This window comes from Bactrocera oleae, chromosome 2, assembly GCF_042242935.1.
Source record: "Bactrocera oleae isolate idBacOlea1 chromosome 2, idBacOlea1, whole genome shotgun sequence".
Taxonomy (NCBI): Eukaryota; Metazoa; Arthropoda; class Insecta; order Diptera; family Tephritidae; genus Bactrocera; species Bactrocera oleae.
In genome coordinates, this window is record NC_091536.1 from 88,050,452 (window position 1) to 88,070,764 (window position 20,313).

The 20,313-nt window shown below is 33.9% G+C and overlaps 1 protein-coding gene across 5 annotated transcripts in view; it reads right to left on the reverse strand.

Annotated features, from left to right (window-relative positions):
* LOC106622345 (serine-rich adhesin for platelets) overlaps positions 1 to 20,313 on the reverse strand; it is a 113,548-nt gene that overhangs the window by 4,519 nt on the left and 88,716 nt on the right. For all 5 annotated transcript variants that reach the window (XM_036361104.2, XM_036361103.2, XM_070105952.1 and 2 more), the window contains one exon: positions 7,584 to 11,262. In XM_036361104.2, the coding sequence (XP_036216997.2) occupies positions 7,584 to 11,163 (3,580 nt within the window). In that variant the 5' untranslated portion in view covers positions 11,164 to 11,262. The remainder of the gene's footprint in view (positions 1 to 7,583; positions 11,263 to 20,313) is intronic.

Sequence of the window (20,313 nt, forward strand, 5' to 3'; positions counted from 1 at the left end):
TTGTTGGTTTTTGATCAATTATTGTTATTATTATTATAAATGATTTATTTATAACCAGATTGCCACCCTAATGTTAACGATTTAAACTTCATGAAATATATATACTATTATATTTGTCTACAAATTCCACTCGGCTAGTTTGAAGGAGTTGTTTACTGGTCTCAATAAAAAATAGCTGGATTAGATTTTGTGTATGGGTGTTGTGTGTTTTGCCTTTACAGAACCTTGAGTAAAGCTAATAAAAGCATATACTCAGCTTTAAACAGAGGCCATTTTATTTTTAATATTACCTATACATATTTAAATTGCATAATGGTCGTGAATAGGTTCAAAGATTTGGATGGGATGGAGCAACATATTAATTTTCTTGCGTGAAAAGAAAATAACTAAATTAATATGGAAGAAGTTAATTATCATACATAGATTTCCGACTTGATCCGTGTTAAAAAAGTGTTAGGTTTCCCCTACGTTGTCCGTAGGAACCAGTTTGGCTTCGAAGTATAACCATGAAGTCCAAATATAAGATATGCCGTCCTTTTTTTAATATATGATACAATGTAAGACTTCTAGGTAAATACTGTAAAATTAAAATCTGAATGAATTAGGTATTCTAATATTTTAAGTGTTAAAAAGTGTATTTTCGAGCAAGAACTCCATACTTTCCATACTTAAGGCGCCAGTTTTCTCATTCAAACCGTAAAACTAATCAGATTATTTTTTAATTTCTAAAGCGGAAATGTCAAAGAACACATCATCAATGGATAACTTTTATATAAAAAATAAATAATATTTAAAAAAAAGTTTGTAGAAGTTTGACGAACTCCTGTTCACAAGATTTAATATTTATGTATCAATTTAACCATATTTCACAGTTATGTCTTGAATAACAGGTTTTCACCTATTAATTGATGACCTACATATATTATTAAAAGTTGAGAATTTTTTAAGAAGCAATTTGGAATCTTAAATATTTGAATTTCGCATTGATAAAAGTCAGCTGATAACCAAATCAGAACAGAGAAGTCGGTGAATGGTGCGAATAAATTATTTTATATATCTACAAACATACAAATATTTCTATAGCATGTAGGTTTGCGTGCAAATGAAAATAATTTTTTTGTTAATAACGCATATACAATATTAACACAATATTAAAATTCATTATATAAAACACTAAAAATAAATAAACATAATTGGCGATTAGCAGAAAAATTCAACAATAATTTTAATAGCTATAATCTGCAAGCGCTAAGTTTCTCAAGCTTGTGTCATTTCTTTTTTATATTCAGATCTATTTTCTTTGCCAGTTGGTTATTCAATGGGCATGACCAATGTTTATGAAATTGTATACCAGTTATTGTTGTCTTTAAAAACAGAATGGCATTTGTGCGCTTAGTTTGTATTCTTTTGTGGCGTTTAGATGTAAGCTTGCACGCCCTATTGTTCATTTTTCTTGCAATCAACAATCAAAACTTGGTTTAATGCTTGGTTTAAGTGGAATATATAAAGAGCAATGAGGTTTAAACTATATATTTTCAATCTTTAGATGATACTTGCTGCTTAAAAGGGTGGTAAGGAGCATAAAATAGCTTCATACGGTGGCGTCAATTGAGATAGATAAATTTTCGTAAGCCCATCAAGATGTTTAGAATGGAATTTAGTGCGATTATTATATATATAATTTATTGTAGTTTAGGAGAAATGAGGTAAGCTTATTATTAAAACATTTATGTCGAAAAATATGTATGTATATATGTACCTATTTGCTATTACATTTATATAAAAATGACCGAATGTGACGGTTTTTGACTCAAAAGAGACTTTAAGACTTTAAGACTTTTTTTTAAAACTCCAATAATGACCACAAAAAACTTTTTTAAGTTGATAACTTTTAATTGTCCAGAAAGAGGACTCTCCACAGCTTCTAGAACACTTATCAAAAGTTTTCTACGAAATAAAAATTTTAACTCGAAAATTTAGATGTTAAAAAAAATTTTTTTTGTTCAAAACTTTTCTTTTTTTATAATCTTAAGATTTTACCCCCAGGCTAAGCAAAAAAAAAATTTTTTTTCGCTCCACCCTAATACATATGTTACATATATAAATGATTAGTCAATTTAGCCATGTCCGTCTGTTTGACTGTATATACGCGAACTAGTTCATCAGTGTTTGAGATATTGACCTGCAAATGTTTGTTGGAACCGCCGATATCGGACGACTAAAGCATATAGCTGCTATACAAACTAATCGATCAAATATAAAAAATATATAAAATATTTGTGATGTGTATTATAGCTTCGAACCGTTAACCGAAGTTAAGGTTTTTCCTTAGTTACTTCATTCGTCCACATTGAATTTTATGTAGATGTAAATGCAATAAATTCATATGGTGTCTGTAAAATTACAATAACTGCAGATAAATATTGCATTAGTAAAAATAAATATGTACGAGTAATATGTATAAATGTATGTATTGTACATAAGTCTTCACGAGGCCTGCATAGTCTCCCGTGTATACCTTACATTCAATGCAATTGAAAATTCATTTAACCCCCATCTAAATGCGAATCCGGTCGAGTGTGCATGCAAATAAATACATATGCACATATATTTAATTTTTGCAAATGTATATACCATACACACATACAAAGACACAAACGAATGTACGTATTTATGTAAATAATATGCGTGTAAGCATGTACTTTTATTTGACTGTACAGTTATTTTCATTAACCTTGTGTGAACGGTTAAAACCTCAAATGCCACAGCATGCAAAAACAAAAACACATGTACTGCCCAGAGGTGCCCACAGCTGACCAAGAATCATTAATCTTGAATTAACCAAGTGGCAGCATCAACCCTAGTGGCACAACAACATAATAAAAACATCGAAAATAAGAAAAACAAAAACAAAGCCACGACTGTAACAACAGCAAACAGCTAAGCCAATAGTAGTTGTGACCCAAATTCGAAACAAATCACATAAAGATGCGCGCTCTGTCAGCTGCCCGCAAACACCAATGCATACACACACACACACATGCCTATATACACATGTGTAAGCCCGGTGGATAACGAAAATACTGTTAGGCAGCGCTTATGAAAATGAGCTCTCGACATTTATGCGGCAGCAACAAACTGCGACGGCAAAGAATGCGTGCTTGAATCCAAGCTTAAAGATTTCTGGTTTGCTTAACTGCTGGTCAAGTGAGTGGACGCTTCGTTGGTTGTGCCGCTTACGATTGGCGCAAAATGGAAGTGGCACTCAGAGGTCGAGAGCTGCAGGTGCAAGAATATTATACAAGTAAGTAAACATTTATACGTAAAGTTCTTCACATCTACCGCATTACGAAATTACTAAAAGTTTGCCAAATTACCTGTATACAATGGGCTAAGTTTGTTCTCATGAAACTAACTATAAATATAAAATTTTAGAAATTTAAGATTTAAAAAAAAAAGTTACCATAAGAAGAACTCTACACAGGTATTTTTTTATAGAGTTGCCACCATATAATAATGTAATATTAATTATAATAAAAAAAAAAAAAACAATTTGAAAATAAAATATTAAGCGAGAAATTAGTAATAGAGGTTGCATAAAAGGTGCTTACAATTTAGAGTGGATTTTTTTAAATTAAAAAATAAACAGTTTACAAACTTGAATTAAAAGAATAAAGACTTGAAAATATATTCTGAAAAATATTTGTGATTTAAAAATCTCAAGAAATTGAATTTACTTGTTATTGTATTAGAGGTAAATTATCTGTCCAATTAAATACATAACCTGAAAAATATAGCATGTAATTTATGTAAAGTGACGGAACACCTTTAGGAACTTGAAGAATTCTTCTTTGTTATTGGATATCAAAACTTCTAGAAAAATATGTAAGAGAGCTGATTAGCTTATCAATACTCAACATTTTGCATTGTTTTCCTACCTTAATTAGCTACATTATCAACTGATTTAACCGCTGTTTTATAAAGTTTATTAATCTTTAGGAAATCCGCATTGTTATTTTTGATGAATATTATAACTCTTGAAAGTGAAATAAACTACTTTTTTATTTGAAAAATATTTTCTATATGATTTTTAACAAGTCATCTCAGTCAAGTCATACCTTTTTTTTTTTAATCATAATTGGCTTACATTTATTTAAAAATATTGCACAAAAATTCACCAAGTTTTGAACAAATCTTTGATATTTAAACAACAGTTTTGAAAAGTTATGTAAATAAAAAAGCAAATGTTTGAGAATTTATTAAATTTGAGTTAAAACTAAATTTGAAAAATAATTTTTTCTAAAAACTTATTCCTCAAAAACACATATTATTGTTTGAACCTTCTGTAAATATAATATTATATTCGTATATATAATGTACTATAACTTCGGCTTCGTTATCGTTTCGAAACACTGTCATTTCCGTTGTAATTATACCTGCTGATGAGCCGTATCGACCGGCCGGTTTGTTAGCCGCTGCCCGGTAATCTGGTCAAGAATGCCCGAAGCTTCGATTCTTGGCATTTATAACGCTCGTACATTCTGAATTTACACACGTAAGTATGTAGGTATAAAAGGTTATTTATTATTCATTCACGTGCATAGGTAGTAAGTTACAATGTTTCTTAAATAAAAGCTCGCCAACTAGCTTCGAAGTGTACTTAAATACAAATAGCAACCGAAATTTTTGTGTGGAGGGGTGTGTGTATGCCAGACCATATGTGCTCTTAACCCAGTTAATCCAGTCGACAGCCAACGTTATATACATACAAATTACCGTTATATTTAAGAATATATGCGACTACCCATCACATATAGCATAGCATACTTAAGTAAATATTCATAAACCTTTACACATACAAACATGTAATATATAATATTTATGCTTCGAGCAAACGAATGATGTACATATGTACATAGTTATATGTATGCCTGTATGTTTGTAAGCAGTCAAAGTTCTATTCATGCCATTGCATTTTTTATTTTTGTATTTCATGGCAGATTACGACTTTGATGATTGATCCAAGTTCCCTAGCTACCAGCTAATCAGGTATGCATCTAAGTATGTATGTATGTACTTCGCTTCTTCATTTCACATTTCGACTTTATACTTGCATATTTTTTTCATATTTTTGTTTCGTTTTTACTTTTGCTTATTTTCAGTAGTTTTGTAGGTAAATGGGTTGCTGACGAGGCTGTTGGGCAATTCGTTTTTCTATTTTCCTCTCGAGTTGGCACATTACTTCGCCTGAATTTGAATTGGGTTCATTATTATCGTTAGTGTTTTCAGTGTTTTTTGTTGTTTTTCTCATTACATACTTTGTTTTTAGCATTTTGAAGGTCGTATGTGTTTAGCTACTCAAGTGCCGGGCTGAGCTTTTGTGTTGGTTGAAACGTGACGTGTTTTTTTGAGGAGATTTACTTGCGTGGTGTCGTGTTCCACCTTATTGCCCTAACGATCTCGCCATTTCTACTATGCTTGTGACTGGTATGCCATTTTATTTTTTTCTGTTCAGGCAACTCTAATCCATGAATGTTAAGCACAGTTATGGAACGTGCATCTTCATCTACACACATACATGTGTACACAAATAGCAATGCAAGCACACCTCAACGCAGACATACATTTCCCAATACATGGTTGTCTACGAGCTATTGAAATTTAGCATTCGAATGTTATTTGCTGCCGAAATCCGAAATTCTTCATTGGTATTTTATTTTGCAGCAAATATTTTCTATTCTTGCTTATCTATGAATGTACATACATATATATGTGCATATATACATATACCTATGTGTGATATGTGTGTCGTTTGATTTATGCAAAAATGTCTAATAATTTGAGGCAGCATATTTTGTTGCTCAGCATTGCACGAAAAACTTAAAGAGTTTAAATATTCTAGTACCTTAATAAGAATTTAGTGACATTTTAACAGGCCAAATTCCAAAATCGTTAATTATTAAGTTTAAAGAGAACGTTGGAGAGATATGCGATATTTTATAAGAAAATTTAATGTTCTTTCTATCAAGACGAAAAGTATTATACTCGTAAGTAAGAATGGCGAAAAAAGACATTAATTAATAATTAAAAAGAGAAATTTGTAAATTTTTTTTACTTATACGGGGTCTGTTTTCTTTTATGTGGGAATATAAATATTGAATAAATTAAGATAGAGTTGATTTGATGAGTTGAAGAAACCTCAATTCAGTTCAATACTAATTGCTGCACATTGAGCTAAAGTCGTTTATATTATGGAACACGACACTTAACTCAAAGTGCACATCTTCGAACCCATTTTATACCATCTGACCTATACTGTAATTTTTGTGGAGCAGAAAATCATTTCAAAAAGTGACTGTTTCTGGTCACCAATAACATTATTGGGTCAAATGAAAAAAAAAATACGATCTATGGAAACCGATATCGATAGATGTTGGAGCTATATGTATACCACCAATGCATAAAAAGGATCTTGAAGTTTATGGGTTTCTAAAGGACAGTGCGCCATATCACACTATACAGTTTCTTCAACAAAAATCTAAACAAGTAAATCAAAAGAGCCAAATCTAAAAAAGTAATAGAAAGTGCAAGTAAAAGAACTGATTTTGATCTGGTCAATAAAGGCACGCCTTAATGCAGCCTGTACTTAAATTTGAAGTATTATATTTCATATCGAACATCTTAAGAGCACGTTTTCTTTTTTCAAAATTCGACTAAATATTGGAGACGAACTATTTCTGTTAGCTTAGGCAAAAAATTGGTTCTTTCTATAGAAGCTTCTGTTGCTTAAACAGGCCATAGATGTCTGCACAGAAAATGTTGTACATCGCATTAAAAAAAAGCGCACAATTTCTTAAATAAATCAAATATTATTACAAAAGCAATAGTTAACGTTTCTCGAAGTGCCGGTGAGTCTTCAATTTAAAGAATATAGAGATAAAGTTGTCACCTACATATTCAGAGAATTAAAATGTTGAAAAATATTTTAAATTGTGTGCCAAACTCAATACAAATGTTTAGGAAAGCCGTCCGAAAGTCTTCCCTTTAGCCATTATAGAAATGGACCCCTCTAACGCAATAATATTTCTGTACCAAAGTATGCCAAACCTTGACCTAGACTTATTTTGTTAAGCCTTTTAAGATAAGAAATACTCTTAGTGAGGGTCGCTAAAAGAATGAAAACATGAATTTAAGATACATTATTGTTGACTCAACTTGTGCTAGCGAAGTAGAAATCGGTCAGCTTAGACTTCGAAATAAAGTCCATTTAATATAAAAATATATTGGTAGAAATCAACAGCTTCTATACCCACAAGTTAAAGGACAAAGTAAGGGCCAACGTGGGGAAAGCGTTCTTTTAAGAACATGATTCTCTCTGACTATAAGGTAATTTACTGTGCAATTATGACATTATATGGAAAATAAAAATTACTTAAATATCATACCTAAGAAATGGGACTAAAAAAATCAAAAATTAAACTATACAAAACAATAAATAATAAGGATGACCACATTACCTCATGATTCATATGCTTGTTCAAACAAAATATATTAATTGCCCATAAAATGTGCAAGACACTTACCTAAATTGGCATAAACATTGTCCGCCTTTGATTTTATAGAACCACCTGCTTCGCACGTGCTTAGCCCGCCGGGCTTGCGGCCAACCGGCGAGTCCGTCACTGACATAGAAACGGCATTTAGACCGATGCTTGCTTGCTTCCGTCGTAATTCGGCGCTTTTTGGCGGCGGCGGACGTGCCGGTTTGTTTAGCTCGTGCGAACGTTGTGCGTCCATGTTACGCAATGGCGGTGCTGGCGGTTTGGCCGTCACCACGGCCACTGTTTGTGCTGTGACCGCATCACTGGTCTTTGTTATATCTTTGACCACTTCCACGGCGGTCGGATTAATGTCGATCGGATGAATGATCACTAAACGTGGCTTACCTACCACACCCGCCTCCTCGCCCGTACAAATCTCCGAGTAGATACCATCTTTTTTGTGTAGATTGTCAGTCGTTTTGCTGGCACCCATGCGCAAGAATTTCTTAATCGAAAATTTCGTCTTGGTCTTTTGTGGCGGCGTTGGCTGCTGTTGCTGCTGTTGCGATGCCAACAATTTTTTGTCACTTGTCGGCGGTAATGCTGGCAGGTTCAACATCATTTTGGTCTGTGTCACATCGGGCAGACATTCCTCGGACAGAGACAGGTTTTTATGATTCTTCGGCAGTGGCTCTGGAGTAAGCGATTGCTTGAGGCTGAGTGATGATGTAGCCGTTTGCAATTGCATGTTCTTCAGCGCATTGCTGCGTTGAGTCACAAATGTATTGAGGCTGCGGAATTTCGGATTAACAGTGGCGCGCTCACGTTTGTCCTTCTCTCTTATAACCGGCGATGAGGCGTTCTTTGTACTATTCGTAAGATTGCTGTGTGCAGCGTTCGTTGCTGTTGTTGGCGCTACTTTGCGCGTATAAATGCTGTTTGGGTTAGCCATGGCAGATACGGCCGCATTAGCAGCGCCGGTTGTGGCGGCTATTGCTGTTGTTGTTTGTTCGCTTGTCGGCTGAAAAGATGTAACATTCGACTTGTCTGCTTCCAAGCGATCAACTGACGTTTTAGTGTCAATACTCTGTTCATTATTTGCTTGTTTCTCGGTTTCAGTTTGTGCTTGAGCTGTAGGCGGCGCCGATTGTTGTTCTGTAACGGTGACTTTTTTGGTAAATTTCTCTTCTACCGCGACATCGATTGTTTTGGCGCGTGCTTTTTCGAATTCTAGCGCAACATTGTAGTCGCGTTCGGGCGTTGGTGGTGCGCTAGTTTTTTGCTCGGGCGGCGGATTTGGCGCTCGGCCCTTCTTTAGCTTGGCATCATCTTTTAGTGCCTCTGGCGTTACAGCGCTCAAGTTTAAGTTTTCATTGGATTTTGACATCACCAAGTGTAATTGATTGATGACTTGTTGCTCTGCATTTGTTGGCGCGCGTTTACTGAAAAATGTCTTCAGCGGTGTGCAAGTTGGCGACACCACCGGCTTTGCGGGAAGATCCGGTTTCTTCAGCAAAATTGGTGCATGTTGCTTCTGCAGACCATGTAAGAAGGAGGGACGTGCATCTATCAGTTTCGTGGGTGGCGGTGATTTAGGCAATGCTGGCAGTTGGGCCGCATTTGACTCTTTGTTTTCCAGACGCCCATCCGGATCTGCACTGCCATCTGGTTCGCCATGTAACTCTCTGCTCTTCTCCAATATGAAAGCTGTTTTCGCTGTGGTTGCTGGAGTTGCTGTTGTTGTCACCTTTGTTGTGGCTTTGCCCGTGGTTGTTGTGTTGGTTTGATTCGCCACTTGGATATCCTCGTAGTCCGAATTGTTGGTACTCACACTTAGCTTCTTCTCGACACGCACGCGTTCCTTTTCAACGCCACAATTCTTGTATTCATTGCCAATGCTGATGCCGATGCCAGAGTCCGATTCGCTGCGTATCATATTGTATGAGGTTTCCTCATCACTGCTGCCATCGAAACTGCTGCCTGTCGAGTCGAGTGCATCGTCAGAGCTACACTTGGTTACAATCAGCCCGTCGGATGTTATTTTGCTGGTCATAAAGTTGCCTTCGTGCAGATTGTATGAGGCAGCGCGTGTCTTCGACGACAACAACATGTCCGTGATGTATTGCGAACTAGAGAAGATGGAAGTATCGTTCTTACTGCTTGCATTCTTGCTGCACTTATTCTCCGCTGTAGCTGCGGTTGTGGCTGTTCCGATATTGACCGCATTTGGCTTATCTTGCGCATCACATTTGCCGTCTGGCAGATTCTCGTAGCTTATTTGTGTTTCGACAACATCATAGTATGCCGAGATGCCATTCTCGTTGTCCGAACAGTTGCTGTCGCTGTCCGAGTATTTATGGAAGACATTTATTTTGGGTTTGGCATGATCCTTTGTAATAGGTGGATTGCGTGCGATCGGCTTCTTAAGGTCAAGAAATGGCTTATTCTCCACCGCGTCGCTCAGGCTGCTAATCTCGAATTTGATCTTTGACGGCGCGGCTGTGGAAGCCGTTGTGGCTAAGAGTGTGCCATTCGTGGCGCTGGCCGCGCTTGAACTACCGCTGTTTGTGGTTGAGTTGATGGACACCTCCTTTTCGCTGGCCAGTTTTTTGCTTTCGCTCTGTTTCTGTTCCAACGTTTCGGAAATCTCGTCCAACAGCGATTTCTCCATGGCGCGTTCGATGGGTGGACTATTTTTGCCGTCGCTATCGCTCGCCGCCAAAGCTTCTTGCTTAGCTTGCGCCGAGCTCAACAAACTGCTTGCACTGGCTGTCATGTAAGATGTTGTGGTTTTCGTTGACGTTGTTGTTGTTATCTTCGTTGCATTCTCTATGGCTGTCGCTGGCGGTGCTGCCGTTGTTGTCTTCTTTATTGACTTAACAACGGTTGCACACTGTTTGGTCACCATTGTCGGCTCACTCGGTTCACTCACTTTTGTCTCAAACTTAGCCTTAGCTGTTGTGGCAGTTATCGACGATGTTGCTGTTTTGGTACTGTCAGTGGACCCTGTAGCTCCAAATGGTGTAACATTTATTTTGAGCGTTTGCTTTTTACCCTCCTTATCGACCTGTGGTGCGCCGAGTTTCAGCGCGGCAAATGAACGCTTAATATTCTCTTGGGGATCGCCTAACAAATTGCCATTGTTCATGTTGAAGTCGGTATTGGCACGCGTGATGCGCTTCAGCTCGAGTGTTTCCTCGTCGTCGGTGCTGGTGGCGGCATTATCGTCGCGTTCATTGCCAATATTCATGAAATCGTGATCATCATCGTCATCCGAGTCGTTGTCGGACCATTCACCGCCAACACCAATAACCTCGGAGATGTTCTTCGGAAAGGTCACCTTATGCGTTTTGCCTTTGCTTGTTTTCGTTTTGAGCGAAGCAAAGGACTTTTTCATAATGCTTTTTGCAGGTGATTTATACTTGTTAGGGTAATCAGTCTTTTTATTATCCAAATCGAGTTTAGACATTAAATTCGTGGTGAATTTCGATCTATCCATGGCGCTGGTGTATTTGTAAGTGGAGTTGCCGGCCTTGTGTTCGTCTTTAGATTTAAAGCAATTGGAACAGAGATCTTTCTTCCACGCGTTCTGCGTAAAGTGTGGACATATCGATGAGGACATATTGTGGTGAAGCTCGAAACCGGTTAATCGTTTGTGATTTTATGCACGTAAAGCAAGAGGAGGCGGTGTTTAAGATTGTAAAAACTCTCTGGCCATAGTCTGGAAATAAAAATAAAAATAATTTCTTAATTATAAAAATTTGTTTGATTTTCTAAGTATCAGAAGTTTTATTACTATAATTGATTGACTTAGTATTAACTTTAATTAATTTAGAACTAAATGTTCTTTAAACGCAATTTTTTTAAAAAAGACAAACACATAATTTAAATCAATATAAAATGGTATAAAATACATTTGGAGAAATAATAAAAAAAACCTTTGTAGAATACTGTTTCTAGATTATATGACAATACTGATTTTTCGAAAGATTACCTTTTTGATATGCACTGACCTTTGTGGTTTGTTTTTGTATTTACTAAGGTTTTAGTTTTGGCAATTTGTGACTACTTAAATTACTGCTTAAATATTAAATTAAATTAATAAATAATAAATAAAAAAAAACATATTATAAGATTTGGTTGGATTGTCTAACAATAATGGAGTAAATATTTTTCCGCAGTTTTCTAATTAAAATAGTTTAGGAGCTTGATACATTTTTTTATTCATTTTACTTAATTTATGTATTTAAGCATAATTCTTCTTTGCATCATCGTTTCTGACACAAATCATCAAAACTTCTCACAAAATTTGGTATTTGGTAGAGTTCATCAACTCTTGTGGGTAAATGTAACCAGCTCTGAATGAAATTAATCAGCCAACGGCGGCTGTGTTAGAAGTCCACACGAATTTTTAACACACTACTAATCCGGAAATATGATTATAACAAACGAAATTAGCTAACATAGATTTTCGCTGCCAAATAAGTCTAAATGAGCAAATGCTGATTGAACATGCTCACCCACGTATGCGAATTCACTCTGTCTGAGTGACCATAAATAGAAAGATTTGCGTGAGCGTACAATGGAACGGGGGTGGTTTGATAGAGCCGTAAGATATTTTGATTTAATGTTCTTGTAAGGTAGATCGCAGGAAACTTTCGTGCTCGCTAACGTTTTGCTTTCCCTTGTTGTGGAAAGTTTATCTGGTCTTTTTCAATCTGAATCTACGAGGCAAGATTTAAAGGATATCATTTGTTTAGAAGAATGTGTGGTAAAAACCTATCACCACTTCCATCTTCATACCTTTAGCTATCACGATAAACTATTGAGAATAGAAATAAAATCAAATGAGATCTATTGATAGGTTCAAGGTGCTTTGTCAATAGCTAAGGGGAGTTTTCTTTTCTTCTTTTTAGCACATAATAAGACTCCAAATGTTATCGGCATTTTTGGAGATCAGAAGAGTGACAGTCTGTGAGATTAATTTTGTAGAAGGTTTTTCAATAATCTCTATTATAATTTTTCCACGTTAGGCTTCGGAATTGAAACATTTGAACATAAAAATAAGCCAAATATTGTATCAACCACACGGCTTCTTTGGAAAACAGAAGAGTTTTTTATAAATTGATATGAACCAGGACTTTTTTTTAATATCGCAAATAAATGTTAGAAGTATTCTCAGGTATTCCAGATTTTTTCCTATGCAACTCTTTCTGATGAGAAAATCTTTGATATACAATAAATCCATAAAAGTATTAATCCTGTTTCCTAAAACTACACCCGTATGTAATCTTTTTTGTTCACAGACCTACAAAGAACAATTAACAATGCCACATAAATTCATTAATCATGAATGCTGAGTGCTGAAACTGGAATAGGTACGAAAAAGAAAAAAAAACAATATTTCTTTCAAAATTAAATAAATAAACAACTGTTTGATTTTTGCAAGTGCTTGGCTGTAGAAATGTGAAAGATTTGGAGTTAAAGGAAGCAAGAAACGTAGGTGTGAAGAAATGTTAATGAAACTGTATGATGCCAACACCAAGAGCCGGAAGAGGCGGTGGGCGGGTGGAAACTCAGCGCATTCACACCTCAATGCTTTGGAAAGTTTCAGCTTAAGTTCAATGCTGAAGAAAAGAAGAAGCATGCACGGAGGTGAAGCAAAAGAAATGGAAAAAGTTGGCGGCTCAAAGTATTTTAACTTGCACTTGTGATGCATGCAACAATATTATTTGCTGAATTATCAGTTATAAAGTGATTGTAGGAAGTATAACAAAGCCAGGAAAACTTACAAAAGTATGAAGAAAAGCGAATTAAACAAATATTTTCATTTCTTTTCGTGGCAGATGAGAAGTCAAATTGAAATTGTAGCTCAGTCGTCTCAAATTGCCACAAGTATGCGCTTCGTTGCATATTTGATGACTTATTTGTTATGGCTTACTGCTGGTATTATTTTTTTATACACTTTTATATATGAGTATATACATTTATTTCTTTTTCTGCTTACAATAATTTTTCGTTTTTTTTTGTTGTCGAAAATCTCGGTTTTCCACTAACCACTTGACACTCATATCTGCCACAACCATGGCCAGCAGTAGCAGTCTTCGAAGCAACTTGAGTCGTTAGCTTACCACTGTAGACCAAAATAGTGGCAACGACATACATATAACATATACAAATACAGACATATATGCATACATATCTATATAAATATATAAGGGTGGGTCAAAAAAAAAGTATATATTTTTTCGCTTGGAAATCTAAATAATAGGTTCTTAGACACCTCTAAGAAAAATCTCTCCAAGTATGAGCTCTAAATTGTAAGGAGAGACTCCTCCGCCTTGAAGTTTTCTATTTCTTCTTAACATCATATAGAATAATCTCGCTTTCAACTACTTGAAAAAATATCTCGTTTCGTTTTGATATTCATTGAACTTTGTTCTCGTAAACGCTTAACTTAATCGAGAATAGTATAAGGGGAACATTTTTGTAGAGCATTAAATTTTCTACAAAATCAATGCATAGAGATATTTTTTCAAGTAGCTGAAAGCGATGTTTGATTTTTTCTATATGATAATAATGATATTACGAAAAATAAGAAAACTGCAAGGCGGAAAACCTTCTCCTTACAATTTAGAGCTCATACTTGGAGAGATTTTTCTTAGAGGTGTCTAAGAACCTTATATTTAGATTACCAAGCGAAAACCAATAGCGTTTTTTTGCTCACCCTAATATATATGTATATACTTATTTATATATGAACATACAAACTACTTATGTATTAGCTTACGGTAAAGCTGTTGCAATGCCGTCAAACTGGCTTAGATGCGTTCTACTTGTAGAGTTGGGATTTGGGTCAATTATACTTGTTAATACAGAGTTACCCATATGCATGTATTTATTGTACATATGTATATATGTTTCTACAAGTAGCTTGCAATTAAATAATATTTTAGGTTTGGTGGTTATGATTTTTCTTCACTTCGTAAATTTATGAACTTCACACAAGTTTGATTTTGGGTTAACAACAATATTTTTTCTACTCTAATACACTATTTTCTCGTTTTCGATTTCGATTAATTTCGAACACGAAAAGAGTTATTATTGCATACTCAAATTCCCTTAAGTTGAAAGAGATCATATTATATATTGCAGCTATACTTCCAAAATTTTATCATATAACGGTGTTGTTAACAATCTTATCCCAATTTGACTCAGAAAAGTATTTTTTGATTGGTGAAATAATAACGAATAATGGTAAACGGCACGACAAATACGCGAAATCAACCGGTTTCTTCTCTCTCACCATTATGTATTATATATACTCGTATATATACATATGTACATCTGTATATCTTTAACTATCAAACAGCACGTTTCGTAGTGCTAAGCTTTTCCTAGATACATACAGAACAGTAAAAATCGATAACTGTTAGTTAGTTAGAGTTAGTTTTCGAATATATTTGGTGCAATTGATTATGGAAGAAACTTCATGAATAGACTTCAATTGTCAATCAAGTTGGGCGATAGCTTGTAAAGTAAAAATTACTAATTAATATAGCTACTGTGGAAATTTAGTGACAAAAGTGGCTACTATCCATTCCTTGGTCGAGTTCCGTAATCGGTTTCAATGCAAATATCTCTTTTTTCCAATATTTTCGGGCTTTCAGTTATTGAAATACTAATTAGGGTGGAGCTTGAAATTCTCTTCTTAGAGCTAAGCTTTAATAAAAACTATAATAGCTTAATATAGCGGAATGTACTACAGTTTGCTTCGATATATATTTTCAGGGCTGAGTTTTGATTCATAGAGGCGTAACGCAATTAGTTGCTCCTTAACACAAAATTTCAATAGGGTCGTGTTGCAGAACAAGAAATCTTTGTAGGGATCTGGGAACCGATTTCCCAGGAACAAAGTTTGGTAAAATTTACAATTGTAATTTCACTAAAATAATATTTTTCGCCGATCAGGTTGTTAGAATTTTACATATATGTTTTTTTTTGAGAAGGGGTAAACTTTCCAGTGCACTCTCAATACCTCAACTTCTTTTAGAGCAAAATAAAGGGAATTGATAAAATCATAGCAATCTTTATCTGTACGATTCAAAAATTTTATTTTGCTTTTTGAACTATTTAAAATTTTAATGTTATGTTGACACCTTTGCCTGTATTTGATTTCGAAAAATGTACTATATTTTTCTAAATAAATCAACTAGATATATGAATAAATGTACTTTATACTTCAATTGAGTGAATGATTTTCTTGAATTGAATTTGAAATTATATACCCATAATTAAGATATAGTAAAACTACAAGTACAACTGACAGGACAGAAACTATAAAATAATTGTATTTACAGATGAGAAATAAGATTTCAACTAATCAAATAGGAATACTTATAGCTAACAATAAATTCGCCTGTCAAGAAAGAAAACTAAGAAAGAAAGTAAAAAACTAAAACGAAAAGAAATCACGTAAATAATAAACAACAAAATCGAATGGTGGCACTTAAACTTCGAAAAAATAAACAAAACGCTCCTCGCCAACATTAAAGTCTAAGCCGAAGCAATAGACTGCAGCTACAATTGTTGTTGCCATTACTGTTACTGCTCCAAAGCTTCACAACGGAAAAGTAAAAGAGCAACTAAACGCCCGACAAACTGGCGCACTTCCACGAAATATTAATATCTATAATTCATATCTCCAAATTGGCGGGTAAATGTAGACATTACGAGTAAATTGGCAAAAACCAAAGCAGCCACGGACAGCAGCAGCAGCCGAGGGCAGCGTTGGCCTCAGCTGTGTGGTGAAACTGTTGCATCGCTGCATGCTGCTGGCGGAAATGAAAAGAAAAAATTAGTTTGGAAATCGCAAGGACAGTTGGCAACTTCCGCTTGTGTTTGCGATGTGTGGTCGCTGGTTTTGTAGGTACTAATTTTGTATATTTTTGGTTTATTTTGTGTTTTAGTTTTCGTTTTTGTTATTGTGAAAATATGTCAAATATGTTAACTGGGAAACGCTGTCACAACTTTGTGTTTCCCCACCAGATCGCCACTTCGGATAATGTTTGCATATTGTTTCGCATTGTTGTTGTTGGCATTGGGAATACGTGTTTATTGTGACAATAAATTCATAAATCAAATCTCGCTGGGATCTTTCGGTGTTTTTTCTCTTTTCGATAGTCGTAATAGTCATTGTATTTCTGGTTTTATTGGCCATGAGTTAATTAAACGGGGTTGAGAGTTGAACAACTCTATTAAATTTGAATTGTGCAATACTATAGGTAGATAGTGGCTAGAGTTTATACAAAGGGTAAGAAATCAATTTTTAAATAAAAATACATCTTGATAATATGGGACTTTTTCAATAGCGATAGTTTAAAAAAAAAAACCTTATATATATTTTATATGTTACTTCTTCCGATTAGTTTATGTTCTAATTAATTATTGTTTTTAATTGTATATTTTATATCTAATATATAGATCTTAATATATCTTAGTTATTTATAGAAATTTAAGCAATCAAGAACATTGATGGAACTGAAAAACTGATTTATTTTGAATCTGTTAAATTTAAAAGATTTTTGGTTCAACCATCTACAATAATGGGTTTTTTCAACCAATAACTTGATTCCGAATAGAAATAAATAAAATGAAATGAAGTCCCTAAACGTTTTAAAAGACTGCCGCGTGACTGATTAATTTTGAAAAATACCTTTTTTAGTGCGGTCTACGTAACGATGTTCGTATCATTTGTTGGTTTTGAGCTTTAATGGCTACAGTTTCGGATTTCATCACGCCCAAGATTGAACCAAGTCAGTCGTATTCCAAAAAATAATGTCCACCCTCGTAGCATTGGAAAGCATTCTTTAGTTTTTTTCATATTCTATTTATTTTGGTAAGAAACAAACGAAAGTTGTTCTTTCAATACAAATAAAACGAGTGCAACTTTTGAGCCGTTCCCTAAGAATCAAAATGTAAATCGATAATTTAGTCAATAAACTAAATTTTTTTCTCAATTACACTAAGTCCCTCATCGCACAATACTGAACTATACACATTTACTTATACCATAATTGCCACCCATTAAAAAAAAATATCAATAAATTTATTTCTAAACTCAAGTGAGAAGTTTAAAACGAATTGCGATAAAATATTTTGTATCCAAAAAGAAAATATCTAAATGTACACAAAGATATAAAGCGATTAACTGCAATTTGAAGTGCTCCTCACCATACACACACAATAATTTATTGAAGCACAAAATGCATATATTTTAAATATGTCAGAAAATAGAAAGAAATATACTTTTAAATGCAACGCTGTGTGTTTGTGTGTGTTGCAAGTGACTTCAACCGCCTAGCAGTCTGGTTTTCATCGAGGGTTGCTTTGCTTTAATTTTCCAGCACAATTTTTATTTCTAAATATAAACGAACCAAATTTAACACGCTAAAATTTGAATAGCAACAAAAATAATATAAAACACGTTACAAGCTTGTGAACGAAATAGTTTTTCCTTTTCCATGTTTACAATATTTGTGCTTTGAAATATTTGATTAGCCTCGGAGGTAAAATTCTGCATAACCCAGTAAGCAATTTGAAACACAGAAATCAGTATCTTTGTATATATATTCGAAAATTACTTTTTTAACACCCAACTATGTTATAATCTTATGGTTTATTCGGTTAACTCACTGTTTATCGGCTGTTTTAGACCAAAAAAGAATATTTCACCCTTTTCATATGCATTTATTACCAATTTAGTTTTAAGTACGCATGTATATGTCGATCAATATCGTTTATTGGAGTTTCCGCTATCTATAGTAGGCGTCATTGTAATATATCTGCACAAATAAAATTTCCCCATTGCATTTGATATTCACGTAAGTGTAGGCCCAAAAAGAAATTTGCCATTTGTCACCATTGAGTTAGAAGTATTATTTTTACTATTACTGCTGAACTGGATATTAATACTTGTAATTAAAAAAAGTTAAATTTTATTGAACTTTGTTTTATTGACTATTTTACTTTTTTTTATGAATTTTGAAAAAAAGGTTTTTGAAAAAACTTAGCCTAGTTAATTTTTAGCTCGATTTTAACGAAAAAATATTTTTTAAATACTATATTATAATATAATATATAGCTACATACATTAAATAAATTAAAAAATGTGTATATTATGTTCCTTTCAATATATAAATCAAACTTTCAAATTAAATCGGAAATCCGCAAACTCTAAAATTTCCAACAGGGCACTCCATTGAATACCGACAGCCTCCCATTGTCCATTGTTGCTGCCCATGATCAATTCACTCACAATTGAAATATGTTTGCCCTAATTTGAGGTAAATTTTTTTCTTCGAGCATTTTTGATAAAGATAAATGCACGCGTGAATTGAAAATGCTTTGATTTACACTTTTCGAATGCAGCACATGCAAAATATTTTGAATTCAACATTAATAGAATATCTTCTTATTGAGTGATATATTAATGCAGCCATGTATATAAGCCTGGCTATTTATTTATACGTGTGGGTTTTAGAAAATACAAAAAAAGTCTAAAATTAAATATTTCAGTAGGAGCGACTCAGTCAAGAGAGTGTAATGGGATTTAAAAGCTAGCTGCAAAAAAAAATTAATTCAATGAATACTTAATAAATGTGTCTTCTAGAAGTTGAAAGAGGTTTTTATGTTTCAGCTATTCATCTTTAGAGAATATAGCAAACGCCTCATTACGCTATTTCATGGGTAAAATCTATGGGATTTAAATGAATATAGGCTTTCTTTGGCATTCGTTAGATTATGATTTTGCTTCTTATAATATGTATTATATTTGTAGTGGCATTACAAAAACTAAGCTTTAACCCTACTTTACTAATTATGTTTAAATAAATAATTAATAAGTATGCTTCTGTAATCTTAAGTAATTATTATTGGAATCCAAAATAAAGAGGTTTATTTTTATATAAGTCTGTTATTACATTATAAGTTGAAAGGTGGAGTCATAATAATAATGTTGTTAGAAATAACAATTTAATAATCTTGTGTTCCTCTTGTTGGAAATAAGATTAGATTACAGGATATATACATTTTATTTTAAATAGACGTAACCAAATTTGTTTGAAAATATTCAAGTACCTAAGAGCCTTGATTTAGCAGTGTCAAGCAAATTTTTAAATTTTTATATCCTTGAAAAAGTAGAATTAAACGTCCAAAACTTGTAAAATATATACATATATAAATGATAGGCGTGGGGACCTGAGTTGCTTTGGCAATGTCCGTCTATTTATCCTTTTCTTCCCAAGAAATTGGTCTTTTGTCGGAAACGCCGATATAGGACCACTATAGAATATTTCTGCCATACAGTGATAGATCAAGATCAAGTGCTTGTATGCAAAACTTTTTTATTTGAGAAGATATCTTCATGAAATTGGGCACAGATTATTATCTAAGACAACGCTGCAATCGAATGCAATGTTCAAATCGGACCACTATAGCATATAGCTTTCATACAAGCTGGCCGATTTCACTGGATTACTTGTACATACATTTTTTTATTTCACAAGAAATCTTTGCGAAATTCGGCTATTTTCTAAAGCAACGCAAAAATCTTCAAACATATTTTTCTGATCTGACCATTTTAGCATATAGTTGTCATACAGAGTAACCAATTGAAATCCAGGTAAAGGTCGTTTTACACCTTTATATGCTATAAAAGCACAAAATCACCTTTGAAGGGTATTATAGCCGAAGTTACTATTATTTCGTGTTT